General features: G+C 47.1%; 1 protein-coding gene and 1 pseudogene across 3 annotated transcripts; both read right to left on the bottom strand.

The window, feature by feature from the left end:
- Positions 1-1,378: 1,378 nt before the first annotated feature.
- On the bottom strand, positions 1,379-10,498 carry nsun6 (NOP2/Sun RNA methyltransferase 6). Of its 3 annotated transcripts, XM_018756848.2 has the most exons (12): positions 10,405-10,498; positions 10,124-10,244; positions 9,545-9,700; positions 8,998-9,089; positions 8,537-8,643; positions 7,516-7,669; positions 7,251-7,332; positions 6,821-6,940; positions 5,903-6,056; positions 5,646-5,794; positions 4,283-4,408; positions 1,379-1,739 (listed from the first exon to the last, which is right to left on the bottom strand). In XM_018756848.2, exons 2-12 carry the CDS (start codon positions 10,196-10,198, stop codon positions 1,506-1,508), a joined length of 1,449 nt encoding a protein of 482 aa, XP_018612364.2. In that variant the 5' UTR covers positions 10,199-10,244; positions 10,405-10,498; the 3' UTR covers positions 1,379-1,505. The 3 variants fall into 3 exon arrangements, with proteins under 3 accessions (XP_018612364.2, XP_018612363.2, XP_029110406.1); XM_018756847.2 differs by having other exon boundaries at positions 10,124-10,498; XM_029254573.1 differs by lacking the exons at positions 8,998-9,089; positions 9,545-9,700; positions 10,124-10,244; positions 10,405-10,498 and having other exon boundaries at positions 8,514-8,591.
- Positions 10,499-11,723: 1,225 nt separating this feature from the next.
- On the bottom strand, positions 11,724-14,658 carry LOC108937047 (zona pellucida sperm-binding protein 3-like; annotated as a pseudogene).
- Positions 14,659-15,122: the final 464 nt, after the last annotated feature.

A 15,122-nucleotide genomic window follows, 5' to 3' on the forward strand; every position in this document is an offset into this window, starting at 1 on the left:
TCGCGTCATCGGGACACATCTTTCTGTAACCGGCCGCCTACTCCTGAGAAGTTTGCGCGAATCGCTCTTTTCAGCATTCTTAGTAACGCTCGAAGTATGTAGATCTGGACTTGGCAGCCGAGTTAGAAAGTTATTTCCGAGAGAGATCGGAAACAACCGTAATGCAGAATTTAGACGGAATTATGAGGCGATCTTGGGTTGGGAAGAGTCATCGGGTTCCTTTTCATTTCATGCAGCTTTAAGAATGGAAGAAGTCGTTCTGGGTTTGTGCCGCCGTTGACCTGGAGAGCAGGATCACCGGAGAATTCGCAGGGGGTGGCTCGCTGCGTAGCTACCCCAGGGACGGTGGGCACTCGTAACATCAACGTAAACGACAGGGCTGTGCTTGAAGCCTCTCGAGAACTTCAAGCGGAACTGCACGCAAGGCTTTGGCCGGGACCACGGACGGCCACGTAGGTGCGTACGAGTGCCGTCAATTTAGCACAGGCACGTGACACGAGAACGGCTGTGCCCGATACTACGGACAGTTTCTTTCTTTGCAGCTATTCGCAATGAAAAAAACGTTCAAGAACTCGTCAGATGCTGCTGTATAAGTGTTCAAAAATCAGGCAAGGGTTCTGACTGCTGGAGACAAAAGGCACTACTAGTTGTTTACTACTGAGGAACTAGCATTTTACTTCTAAGACTTTTTTTATATAATGTTTATTTCAAAAGCAACACAGTCCAAAAAAAAAAAAAAAAAAAAAAAGACTCTACAAATAGGACATTACAGTATATACAGAGCCTAAGTAGAGACTTCCCAAAGAGCATCTCCCCTCTAAAAATAACTACTTGAAGCCTGTTTTTCTTTTTTCAAACAGTGACAAACAAGGCACTCTGACCGGTAAACTGCCGATATCCCTCGTGACCCCCTTCCGCGCACTACTTCCTGTCTGCAGTCAAAGAACCGGCAGCCGTGTCGTCACTGTTGTCACGGCGACCGCGGCAGAGCCGTGTTCGCTTTACATCGGTCTCCTCGCTCGGTCCAAACTCTCCTGTCCCTATAAGGCGTACTGTGGAGCGCAGCGGCTTCAGAGGCCGACTCGTACCATCAACAGCGGAGCCAGGGCTAGAACTGCCAGCCTGGGCTCCCGGAAACTGCGGCACCGACCTCTTCTGGACTTTACATATATCGGTACATTTATTCATTTAGCTAATGCTCTTGTCCAACGTGACTTACAGTTATTTACCCATTTATGCAGCTGGAGCAATGTAGGGTAAAGTACCTTGCTCAAGGGTACTACAGCTGGCTGTGCGATTCAAACCTGCAACCTTTGGCTCCAAAGCTGACGGCTTTCACACACACACACACACACACACACACACACACACACACACACACACAACCACCATCATTACCTGCAAGCTACAAAGAAATATTTCTTACAGGTACTCTCAGTGAGAACACAAAAGGATTTGGGGGAAATAAATAATATGATCCCTACAAGGTTCCCAGCTCAAGGACTTCAGGACTTGAGGAACTTGGCTATGAAGAACCCAATAGTGTCTCCGTTAGCTCGCTGGAGGAGATCGGATAAATCTTCTTTGGTAAGGTCAACGCTGCAGGGAGCATCCGGGTTCAAATCGCAACCTGCTGAAGCCTCGCTCATTTCCCGCTCAGGGGTGAACCTCTGGAGCAGCTGCAGCTGGTCGTGTGAGAGACCGGCTCCCGGCATTCCCTTTCCTCCAACGTGAGGCTCCTGCACAAGAAGAGGGGAGGAAAAGAAAAAGAAAAACTTTTGTTATTGTTTGAATAAAACCAGGTTTCTCAGAAACTCCTATTTCAGAAGCTGCAACACACAGTGATGTGAAAAAGTATGTGCCCCCCTTTCCAATTCTCTCAGTTTTTGCTGTAATTGTCAATTTCATGGTGGTTTTTTCTTTTTCCCCTTTTGTAAGTTCCAATAGCTCCCCACATGCAAAAACCTGGAAATTATGCCGTACTAATACACTTCTGAATGAAGGAGTGGGCCAAAATTCCTTTGCAGTGATGCGAGATCCTGGTCAAGAGTTAAAGGAAATATTTAGTTGCAGTCATTACAGCTAAAGGTGTCACAATCAGTTATCGACTATGGCAATTACTTTCTCACACCAACACATTCCATAATTTCACCACACCAAGTAAATCGCATTAAAAAAATACTGGTGTCACTTTTTCCTCTTTCAGGTTCCATTCATGCACTATTGCCATACTAGACCGACAAAAAGATCTGATCAAAGCCAGATCTTGAAAAAAGCTGCAAGGGAAAAAATTAGAAAGGCAGCAAACACTTCTTCGCAACACCACCACACAAAGCACACACAGGGTGGCAGTCTAAAAGCAGCAAAGTGGCTTGAAAAGTAACACGGGTACCTTGCAGCCCCTGGGCTGTGTGTTCAGATGCGGGTTCAAATCCAGCAGTCTGTAGGGAGTTTGCATGTTCTCCGTGCGCGTGTTTGTTTCCGCCCGCAGTCAAGTCACATCTTTCCGGCAAACTGGGAAATTTTCCATTGCCCCTTGGGTTTGTATGTGTGTTAAACTGTGTTGCTGTGTAAATACTGTATTGGAACGACTTTAGGGATTTCACTGCAGTGGATCTAGTATAAAGAGGCGTGCTGTGATGCAGTGGATTGGCCTGTGCCTGCTCTCCAGTGGGTCTGGGGTTCGAGTCCCGCTTGGGGTGCCTTGTGAGGGACTGGCGCCCTGTCATTGGTGCGTTCCCTCCCCTCCTCCTCCAGCCTTACGCCCTGTGTTGCCGGGTTAGGCTCCGGTTCGCCGCGACCCTTCTTGGGACAAGCAGTTTCAGTCAGCATGTGTGTGGATCTAGTATTGTGAATCATTTTGGATTAAGGTTTCCACTAAATACTAGGGGTTAACAATAGCGAAAGACATTTTGACAATCCTTTAATACATTTGACCTGAAAAACAGTACAATTTTGGCCTGGAGAAAATTAGGTTTGTTCCTCCCCCCAATCCTAATAGTTCAGTGGTTGTCCCAGAAATGCAGGCAGACATCATTGGCTCATTGACACCGCTAACTAACGCATCACGCCGGACCTGGTTCGGGTCACAAACGGGCGTGCGGGGTGCAGGAGGGAAAAGTGTTCTGAAGGACAGCGCTTATGAATACTTCCATAAATATACGGGGAATGCGCACAGAGGCCAGGTCCTTACGATGAATGAGTCACTCTGGCTGTGGGTGCGCTTCAGCTTTGGAGCATAAACATGAGATTCTTCAGACATTCACCCACGCCAACATGCCAAAAAGACTTTCCCAGCTTTACCCCTCAGCTGGGAGCAAACTGACATTTCCTCCTTCATCAGACTTGACACACAACGAGATTTGGCTACAAGACTGATCAGCTCACATCTGCCCTGCCAACCAAATTAAGCCACCCTGATGGGTTGATCATCTGGGCGCAGCTTGAAGCCTCGGAGCACGGGATCAGGGTTTTACCGTTTCCATCATACAGGAAAACGGTTATGTGCTTTTTAATGACAACAAACGTAGTTTTGTTTCTTCCGCCTTCATCGATGTGCTGCAACATTGCAAGTTTGACGTTTGGTGGCAGAGACCTCTATAACTGCTTTGGCTTTTCAGTGTTACTGCACAACACTATGGCCAACTTCTTAGTAGACTCGCATTTACATTTATTCATTTGGCCAACGCTTTAGAGGGCATCGTGACTGAAGGCGTGATGCAATTTTATGGAGTAGATAGGAGATCATAAGAGAAAGGCTTCTGAAACATGTGCTCGACACCCTTCTTCAATGCTAAAGGGATTCAGCAGCTCTGAGGGCTAAAGGAAGCTCATTCCGCCACATTACTGCGAGATGCTGCCCGCTGCGCCACTGTGCCATATTATACGCAAGGAGAAGATGATGGGGTAAAACTACTATTATGGAGGACAGTTTACCAGACAGAGCAGTTATATACCACTTGTGGGAATAACTGATAATTTAGACTGCTTGTGCATTAAATTGAAAATCCATAGAAAGAGTCCACATTACAAGAAATGATAGCATGGTCCTGAATTATGACTTGCATTTCTCTATAAATTACTGCAGATTCGAATGTCACCTACTGCTGTAATACCCTTGAGCAAGGTACTTACCCTAAACTGCTCCAGTAAAATTACCCAGCTGTATAAATGGATAAATCGTTGTAGTAACTTAAAAGCTGGTTTGGAGAAAAGCACATGGTAAATGTGGACGGGGGGGGGGGGGGGGGGGTGGGGGGTGGGTGTCTGGGGTGCTCCTCACCTGTGGCTGCAGAGAGAGGCACGGGAAGGTGCTCAGCGCCCAGGCCACTTGCTCCTCGTTCTCCGCCAGCGTCACGGTGCAGGTGCTGTACACCAAGGTGCCTCCGGTCTTCAGGAGCTGCACTGCCTGATGGGAGCGGGGCAGATCACGCACTCACACATGCTGACACTACCCTTAAATCCTGCCAAGCAACTAACACAATATCATTTACGTTTATTCATTTGGCTGACGCTTTTCTCCAAAGCAACTTACAATGTTAAGGTCACAATTATTACATGCTTACAATCATTTAACCACTTATACAGCTGGGTGATTTTACTGGAGCAATTTTAGGATAAGTACCTTGCTCAAGGGTAGTACAGCCAGAGATGGGGATCAAACCTGCGACTTTTGGGTCCAAAGGCGTTAGCGCTGACCACTGCGCTACCAGCTGTCCCCCCCAAATCATAAATCGATCACAATGTAAAAAATTTAAATTCAGCATGAACCCCGCACTTGTGCGCCTTTATACACCGTTTTACGTACGAACACACACAGACAGCTCCTGGCCGAACCACGCCGCGACTTTCCTGCGGCTGAGATCCAAGTGACGAATCAAGAGTTCGCTCCTAAAGATCAGCGTTGGTACCCGTCTCATATCTGCTGGCGGCTCAGGGAAAGGAGCGTCATCATTTTTTCCAGGCTCATAAACACTCGAAAGGAAAGAGTGATGCCAGCGAGAAAGAGTTTCCAGTAGAGCTGCCCGTGGGGCTCGTCTTAACCGATGTCCTCGGGACCAGAAGCAGACCTCTGTAGAGTAACGCGCTCATTAACTTCACGTTTCGCGCGGGAGAGCGCGCGCCGCGGTCTACAGAGATCGTGCTGCTCTCTGCTGGAAAAGTGCTGCCAGTGCTCCAGTTCACTTTTTCCCCACTCAAATTGGGAAGAACGGGGAAAAATGTAGCAATACTACAGTAAATTTAATATGTAGCCAAATATCTGTCTTATGCTTTTGTTCAGCGCTCTGTATCACTGTGTGAGAAAAGACGCTACGAAAATATATTGAATTTAATTGAAAAATAAGATCCATAGAGTTACTTCTACAGATTTACGTCTCACAGCGACATAAGAAAATGAGTGTTTAATTGGGTCCCACCGTCACATGCAATAAAACACATCACCACCCGCCATACTCCAAATGACGGAACTCATATCCGGGATTTGGATTCCCAGGCCGCATGGCTCCGTGTAGATATACAGGTGGAAAATAGTTGAGATATACTATAAATTCAGAGTGAGGTGACAGCGGATGGGAAAAACGAGATCTCTTTCAGCGCGGACTCTCGGGGCTGTGTGCGCGACGCACGCTTTGCTTGGGACGCACCGCGCGGAAGAGTTTGCGCTGCAGGGGCTGGTAAGACGTCAGTTCTCGCAGGCTCCACGGGCAGCACATGTTGGGCCGCTGGCCCAGTCCGCTGCATGGGGCATCCAGCAGAACCCGGTCAAAACTCTCCGGTGGGAAGGGGGGACCTCCTGGAACACAGAAGAGGGGCATTCAGACCGAAAGCTCCCACCCGTGTGGAGGCGTCGCCGCCCCTCCATCGTACACGACGCTCATGATCTCGACACGTGGTGCCTCACCGTGGGGGTTATCGGGGTTCGCGCTCTGCTCGCCGCTCACAGCCCGGATGCTGTCGAAACGGTAGGCCCTGACGCAGTCCAGCTGCAGACTCTGGGCGTTCTGACAGATGTGCTCCATCTTGCGTGCAATCTTATCCAGAGCGATCACCTCCCCCTGGTAGAGAGCAGCATAGTGAGCCGGGGGGGCGTTTGGGGACAGCGTGGACGCGGCACAAGAGCGCTGCCTGCTGTCATTTCACTAAACATCTCATACGATCACTGGAGAATCGAATCCTATAGAACCGCAGTCTGAGGTTTCACAGCAGAATGTGAATTAATTCGGCAAACACATTAAAGTAGTGCGGATGATCAGTGGAGTAAAGCCTTACTCTTTGTCCCCTGTAACCACAGTAAATTTACATTTATTCATTCAGCAGATGCTTTTCTCCAAAGCGACTTCCAGTGAACTCTATGTAGTGTTACCAGCCCACACACCTTATTCACCATGGTGACTTACGCTGCTAGATACACTACTTACACTGGGTCACTCATCCATACATCAGTGGAACGAACACACACACACACACACACACACACACTCTATGTCACTCACACACTATGGGTGAACGTGAACAGTATGTCTTTGGACCGTGGGAGGAAGCCCCCGAAGACACAGGGAGAACATGCAAACTCCACACAGACTGAGCGAGAATTGAACCCTTGTCCTCTCGCACCACCCAGGCGCTGTATGACAGCAGCGCCACTCACTGTGCCGTCGTAAAGTGCGTTTCGCATCTTTTCTCCCACAAAACGGCTCAATGAAGCCCTGCCTATCATCACTGCACCTGCATAGCGGAGGACACCTGTCCCAAAATACAGCAGTAATAGTGAGCCCTTGGAAACCATGCAGCACCAAGAGTCCCCCACCCACCCCCTCACCTGACCTCCCATCAGGGCAGCGATGTGCGTCGTCTTTCCGCCCGGGGCGGCGCACATGTCCAGGATCCTCTCGCCTGGGCACGGCCCCAACACATGTCCCACCACCACGGAAGGCAGGTTCTGATCACAAAAAGAGCACCGGCCGTCATTCGCAAGCTCAGCAGACACCTCCATCCCAGCTGAACTGCTACCCATCACCAAAAAACTCCAACAAATCAGCTCCAGGGACTTGTACACGCAACACAAGGGTTTCCAGTCAAAAGGCTATACTATCTAGCCTGCGTATTCCAGAATGTAAATGTAGTCGAAACGGAACCATCGTAAGCTGAGGGCCGCCTGTATTTTCCACGGGTCTGAACGAGCATCCATCACATCACACACACTTGGACAGGGATAGTCTTGTCGTCTTGCTACCGCACAGGCTCCGCACCTGTAGAAAGAGGAGGCTGGGGAGGACGCGGTCGAAGCAGGGGCTCCGGTACACTGGATCCACCATCCTCACTGCGACTCCTCTGCACGAGAAGAAACACGGGGTCAGCATGGGGTGCGCTCTTCACCCACGTGTGCCCACCTGGAACCGGCTCCCGCCAGCTCAGGAGACGGGGCTTGGATTACACCGGGACACCTCCGTATTTTACACCCTCTTTACATATCACCGCAATTTCCTGCAGGAGCTGCAATTCTGAGCTGCTGACCTGACGCTCTCTTCCGAGCAGAAGATGCCATCGCGGCTCATCTCGGCAACACCGTTCCCCAGGAACGCCTTCTTTCCTTGGAAGCCCTTAGCCCCACGCGTGCACCTCCCCTCGACGTCGGAGAAGACGGACACCACATCTCCGGCCTTCATGTCTACGAATCCGAGAATCCTGACTGCAGCACTTCATAAATTCCACGTGTCAGATTTCCTCATTCAAACACATTTCTCAGTTAGACAATCTAAGTCAAGATAACACTACACAGAGTTCATTGGAAATCTTTGGAGAAAAGCATCTGCTAAATAAATAAATGGAAAAAAATGTAAACGTAAAAATGTCAAGAACATAAGCAATCTAACAGGAGAACAGGAAAAAGGACCAGTAGATGGCGTAGTGGTTACAGCTGCCACTTTGCAACCAGATGTCCTGGAACAGAATCCTGCTCCTGCTACTGTACTTGTGATAAAAGGTATTAAAAAAGGTACTAACCCCTTAAAAACCCCGCTGCATAAAGGGGTAAACCACAGTAGGTAGTTTACATTTATTTATTTAGCAGACGCTTTTGTCCAAAGCAACTTCCAATGAACTCTATGTAGTGTTATCAGCCCACACACTTTATTCACCGCGGTGACTTACACTGCTACATACACTACTTACACTACGTCACTCATCCATACATCAGTGGAACGCACTCTCTCTGTCACTTGCACACTACAAGTGAATCTGAACAGCATGTGGAGGAAACCAGAGCACCCAATGGAAACCCACGCAGACACAGGGAGAACATGCAAACTCTACATAGGCCGAGCGGGGATCAAATCCACGTCCTCTTGCACCACCCAGGCGCTGTGAGACAGCAGCGCTATGCGCTGTGCCACCGTACCACCCGTTCACCATACAAACCAAACACTGTTAATCATTTTAAGAGGCATCAGGTAAAGGAGTAAATAATAGCAGCAGTTAGTTTTTCATACATATGTACAAGCACACTTTTGTACCCGTGGACTGAGACGGTATTTACACGGGGGTGTCGAGAGGATGCCGGGTGCAAAAACATGAGCGCCTCGCAGCACAGCGTTCCCACACTGGGCGCCCACGATGACCTCTGACTTCCGTGGGGGGACAGGCCTGGGGACACACACGATGCCCAAATTCATAACTTGGAAAAAAAATTCCACAGACTGCTTAATGACTGTCTGAAATCGTGAGTGAAAATTCTGTCGTACTTTGCTGAGAAATAATACAATTTCGGCAAGAAAAGCAGAACTACTTGAGAACACCCATTTGTGAACAGCAGGTCCTCAACCGTTACACCACATCTGCAGTTCCAAACTTGGTCTGATTTAGGTAGATTCACAATGAAATCTGTAACCTGAGTGTTCAAAGTAAATACGCATAATTATATATTCGATAAGATCTGATGAGCACATCACTGGAAATACCTGCATGCTGAAGCTTATCCGGCTCATGCCGTGCGCTCACCTGGGACCAAGAACAGGAAGGAGGAGAACATCCGGAAGCTGAGGGTGTGTCAGTATAGGGACGTCAGATTGTTCAGGCCAGTCGACTTGTCTCTGAAATAAAATACGCAGCCTTACATTTCATTCCCTCCCTTCTTGTTCCGCATCGTTCGCCTTGCGCCCTACGAATCCTGGATAGGCTCCGGACCACCGCGACCCTGCACCGCTCATCCAGTAGGACAGGCGAAGACCTCATAGGTCTCACGGCACGTCCACCACCAGCGCGTACAGCATTTTGAGCAACAGGACCGTCTCATACACACAGCGGCACTGGAGATTAATTCAATTCCAACAGCAGCCCAACAGTCTTCACACATATAATACAGAGTGGAGAAAAAACAAGAGACTTTCACTGTGAAAATGTGACGCTGTTCATTTGGAACCAACACAGCAGAGCAGTCGAGGAGCGCAGTCTCCATGTGTGTTCATGGGAAGGAATTTCAGCACATTAATCCCCATACATCCCATCTCCTCCTAATGCTCCAGGACGGTATCCTCAACCCCCTTACCTCCCGCAGTTCCTCCAGCAGCCTGTCCCGTATCGTCTCCAGGGGGGCCAGGTGGGTGCTGGCTCGCACGCACGTGAAAGCGGGGGGGTGCGAAAGAAGGCTGAGCAGATCCTCGAACCTGCGCTGAGCCTCTGTGTCGCCCATCTCAGCCAGCAGCTGGAAACAAGAAAAAATTAACACCACAGATTTATCCATCTGCTTTCATTAGGCACATTTCAGTGCAACAATGAAATTAAACAGGAGAGCAACTGATGGCAAATACCATTTATTGAAGAGCAGAGCAGCAGGAGGTGGGATTTGAACCTGCAACCTCTGTCCAACGGCAGCACTTCCAACTACTACACTAGCTGGACCCAGAGGTTGCAGGTTCGAATCTCCTCTCCAGTATTACTTGTGAGCAAGGTACTTATTAGAGTAATTGAGGATAAGATTACCCAGCTGTATAAATGAATAATAAGTAGTTTAACGCTATATAAATTGCCTTGAGAACGTGTCAGATAAAACCTCAATTTGTGCACAAACACCGCTCTGCGCACACAGTGAGTGAACAACCAGCCGAGATGGATGGGGGGATGTCACCTCTTCATTTTTAAATACATCGCTGAGATGCTGCTCCACTTCTGCTCTCAGGCTGATTTTGGGGAAAACGGACATCGAACGATCGAGCGGGGGATCCCGATGGTTCTCAGATGAAGTGACGCTGCAGCAGATCGTGAGAAAAAAATGACAGCGAGAGAGATACAATTGCGCTGACTGAGTCACCCACTGTGTCATACTTCTACATAACAAATGGAACGACTTTAATCGGGAGACATTCAGGCACCCGGACACACCAAATTGTCCTCAAGTCAGTACTTTACCCCAATGTTGTGTGATTTGCTTTTTCACGGAACTGCAGATCGCAAAAACATAATACTCCACGTGAAGAAAGAACGCGACTCCACTTCCGAGTTATGACGTTGAACGATTATCATTGGCTAAACACGGAATCGCAGTGCTTGATGGGGATTGTAGTCGGTTAAAGACGAAATAGAGTAAGTGACTAAATAAGACGTGAACGGTCCCTGTTTGTTGGGGGGAAAAAATGAAAAATTAGGCATCCGTTCGCACCGAGTCCCCTTCAGGGGGTGGGTACTTCAGGAGAACGTTGTTCCCGGTCAATTAATTGTTTCAACATTGGGGTGCAAATACTCACCCTACGTGCCCGTCCAAATTACATCCTGGTTTAACGTAGGGGAATTGCAGCGTTATAAGTGGCTGCTTTCTCATGTCTAGTGAAAGGGCATGACGGGAAATGTAGTTGTGCAAAATGAAAGCACCACTACGCCTGTAAATATAAACGCTCCTTTATAGATGCAGTTCTAGGCAATATGTACTCCTTTTGAGATCGCCTTTTCTTAATTCTCCCCCCCCCGCCCCCCCTTTCTGAATAGGTCGTAGTTTACAAGTTGCATAATAGGATGAAGGCAGATGCTGTGTTATACCATCTTTTCTAGTTTGCCTGGTATGGGTCTTAGATCTTGATAACATTACAGTCAAGGAGGACTAAGTTATTTTTCTAGTAAAATTACGTTTGTAATAACTGAACATACAGCTGAGTCAGGCACCCCTTTTAAAGTTTTGAGCTCTAGTTTCACCCAGGAGAGCTGCTGCATTGTTTTCAAAGCATGTTGTAGTACCTCCTTCCTTGTTGTAGCCTGCAACTGTTTCCTTGGGTTTAGCTGACTGTCAAAACTAATGGTTAAACAACTTTATCATTAATGGTAGTTTATACAGCACACTATTGTCACTTCATTCACTTTTAGGTTCTTGATCAAGGGGTTGTTCATGCAGTCTGTGTGACACTTTTACCGCTCACAGTATGATGCCACTTGCAGCTATTTACCCATTGACACCCATAACTACCTTAAGTGTACAAGAGCAGGAGGTAGAACTCAAACCTTAGTCCAAAGGCTGCCATTCCACCCTCTATAGTAGTTGCTGTGCTTCTGAATTTTAAGAAGTTCTCAAAACATTTTTGGCCCTCTAGCTTCCATCATCATTCTCATTCTCATCTCTTGCAGTGGGAATTGTTTGCCAAGCAGCAAACTAGACTAGTGATTCAGCTCACTCACATTCTAAAGTTAAGGGCAAATTCAGTTTCCAACCCACCCTAAGATACTCCTACAACTCAGATCCCCTAGGTCCAGTCATCTGGACAGAAGTCCCAAGGGGGGCAGGGGGAAATGCACTTTTCCTGTTTCATACATTCAAAGCTTGGGAGATACAGGGGTTACCAGTTCCAACACACTGAACCCTGAACAGATCCTGCAGAGACATTTTGTATAACATTCATAAATCTCTATTTCTTACACTACCCAGCTCTTTGTCCAGGTTATGCTGAAATCTAACCTGGACTACTGTAGCTCCCTGCTACCAGTTCTTGCCATCTGATTTAGAATGCAGAGGCACAGGCTAGTTTCCAGTATGTCTCCCACCCCCCATTTCCTTCCTGTGGTTGCTGGTCTCAAGACAATGGCTACAGCCAAAACTGCTAAAGGATCAGCACTCAGATCAGAGCGCATTTAGTTCTTACATTCCCCCAGAACTGCATGTGTCCATCACTGTCCGCTTGGTGGTGCCACTCAAAAGGGTCCAAAAATTAGAAGTTCACCAATAGATGAGCAATATCTACTCTTCTGGAAGAGTGAGGCCCTCCACACACATAGGAAGCATCTTTCAAACCCACTTCTCTCCTGATCTTTGGAATTCCTATTTCAGAGTTCCATGGGCAGCTACACCAGCAAGAAATTGCAGCACACTTTAAATATGTTAGGGAAGTTTATAATAGCACCTTGCTTTAGAGGAAGCCATCTAAATCATTAATGCAATTGTACAACAGCAGCATTACTTTGGGGAGGGGGGAATCTAGTTCAGTTGACACCCTAGTCATCAAGACCAGAAACTGAATGCAATGTCTTGGGACAAATTAAAAAGCAAGAATATACCAATTTATTTCAGCTTGCTCATCTCCAGTGCAGAAAAATACAAATAGTCATACAGAGGAAAAAATCTGAGTGTAGGAAGTCTGGAATAAGCACGAGTCTTCACTTGCCATAAAGGACTTCAAACATTACCCATGTGTCACTGAATGCTGTATAATGTGATTTAACAATTTCAGAACAGGATTCTTAATGAGAAAGAACCCATCATTCTCACTACCAGAGGCTCTGTATTGCTTCATTTTTCAGGATTCTTCTGGAGTGCCAACATCTGCTTGTTTGCAAACTGTTGAGTCTCTTCAATAATGATTGGGCCAATTTCAGCTTTTCCCTTAAGGGCTAGGATTGTGAGGAAGTCATTTAATCCAAAGCAAAGCAAGCTACTTAGCACACATACAGCCAAATGAAAGTTCTTACCTGCCACCCCTCTTCCCTTCCTGAAGGGACACGTTCTGTCACAGCAGCTACAAACCTTGTCATTTCCATCTGCAGCCTTCCACCTATAGACAAGCTAGTCAGTCTTGTTGAAACCCTGAGCAAAGAAACATCCAGTGGATATCTGTACCAACCCATTGGATTCAACAGAGAATGAGCAAGCCTTGTGCTGGGCATCAGTTCCCATAGAAACTGATGTTGCTTTCAGAATGCAGGTGATGTAGATCTGGAAGTCAAAACAAGCAGTATGGGTCAGATACATGAACCTCTGTATTAAATGGCTAGAAAATGTACCTAACAAGTCATCTACTCACAGAGCTCCTTGTCTCCTCTGAAAACCTGAAAGTATAAAGCTGCATACGGAGCTTATCTTCCTGCCTTCTGGGCAGGAACCGGGAGCTGGACCCTGTCAGCTTGGCATCAGTCAGGCACCTGAAGGTCAAAGGTTAGAATTACAATAGGACTGTAAACCATGTAGAAATTGCATGTGATAGTTACCCATGATTCTGCACAAAGGCATATCTTGGTGTTGATGTGACATCAGGGTCCAAGGTGGCCACACGCAGCTGTCCACAAATACACGCAAAGGCTGATGGTTGGCCACAACCACAGAGGCCTCAATATTCAGAATATCGCCAAGAAAGTAGATGTTGGAAGCCCGTTCAAGCTGCCAGTCATCTGCAGAAGAGCAACAAGTTGAGCTTCCTCAAACAAGCCCATTAAACCATCAGTTAGACATACCTACCTGTCATGAGTTTAATAGAAAATCCCAAGTGCTCCTCCACAGCCTTTGAACCCATGTAGGGAACCCAGGATAGTACCAGAGCATTGCTGCTCACGTTGTGCTTCCTATAAAGACAGCTATTCTCAATAGACATTGAGAGACAACCAACATTTAAGAAAACACTAGTATTCTCAACAATGAAGAGAATACAATTTGACCACAATTTGGCCTAGAAATCCAAATGATGTATTTAGTTGCTAAAGTCACATTAGAGGGTTGTAAGCTTCTTACCTTGAATAATGGCATTCAATGGTAACCACAGCACCATTAGTCCTTACAATGGGGGTTGCACCAATAGGCTTGGGAACATATATCAAGTTAAATGTATAAACAAGGTCATCAGTTACCTGGAATAGAGAACTTGTTAGTCAATGTACAGCTTGCCCCAGTGGTAAGCAGGAAGTCAGTCCCATACCATCAATGTACTTCCACAAGCATGCAGATCTGACTCAAAACTTCAGAACCCCAGCAGAATAGTCCTGTCCACTTGAAGGACAACCTCCCAGCATTATTTCTGATGGTTGGATAAGCTGTCTAGTTCCCATCATGTTCCGTTGCACTTCTACCAAAACTGAATCTTCCCTGCACTCAGCCTTCACACCAGCAGTACTGACTACCCACTGAGATTCTGATTTCAGATAGACTGGAGCCTGGAAGGTTGGGCAGCCTCTAGAAACCCAGGCAGGCTGCTGAGCTCCTTGGGAGACCCCAAAGCCCAGGTGTGCACCAGAAACCTGGGCAGGCTGCTGAGCATCTTGGAAGTCCAGCCAAGGTGTGGACACCTTGGTAGGAAGTTGCACAGCAGAAGCCTGATGCATTAGCTGTTCTGGGAAAGCCTGAGAGAAGGTTTGTTTGGGGGACTGAAGCACCGGTACAGTCTGGATAGAAGGCAGTCCTTGAGGAACCTGGGGCATCGGTGCCTCCAGGAGAGATGAAGTCCCTGGGGGAACTTGAACATTAGGACAAGGCTGGGGAAATAGCTGCTCTTGAACAACCTGAGGTACTGGATGAATCAGGGACAACTCACTGGAGAGTTTCCTTTCTGGATGTTGAAGTTTCAGGTATCTTGGAAGAACCTGACCATCACACACAGAACTTAAAACCATAAGCACTACAAAAGTATGCTGTAGCCTCATGATGTTATTAATAACCACAAACCCTCAGTATAACTTAACCCCTTTCTCCACACAGTATTTTTATATTGACCTGAACCAATTTCCTATGTTAATTGATCATTGCACATACCCAATTATTTTTGATTGACTTGTTACATTACACATACTTTTAACACTTATTAGCTGTCATTTTAACTCATAAATGAGCATAATCATCGAGCATTTGGAGGAAATCCTATATTAATTGGAAGAACGCGTCAACA

Source organism: Scleropages formosus, chromosome 9, assembly GCF_900964775.1.
Source record: "Scleropages formosus chromosome 9, fSclFor1.1, whole genome shotgun sequence".
Classification (NCBI taxonomy): Eukaryota; Metazoa; Chordata; class Actinopteri; order Osteoglossiformes; family Osteoglossidae; genus Scleropages; species Scleropages formosus.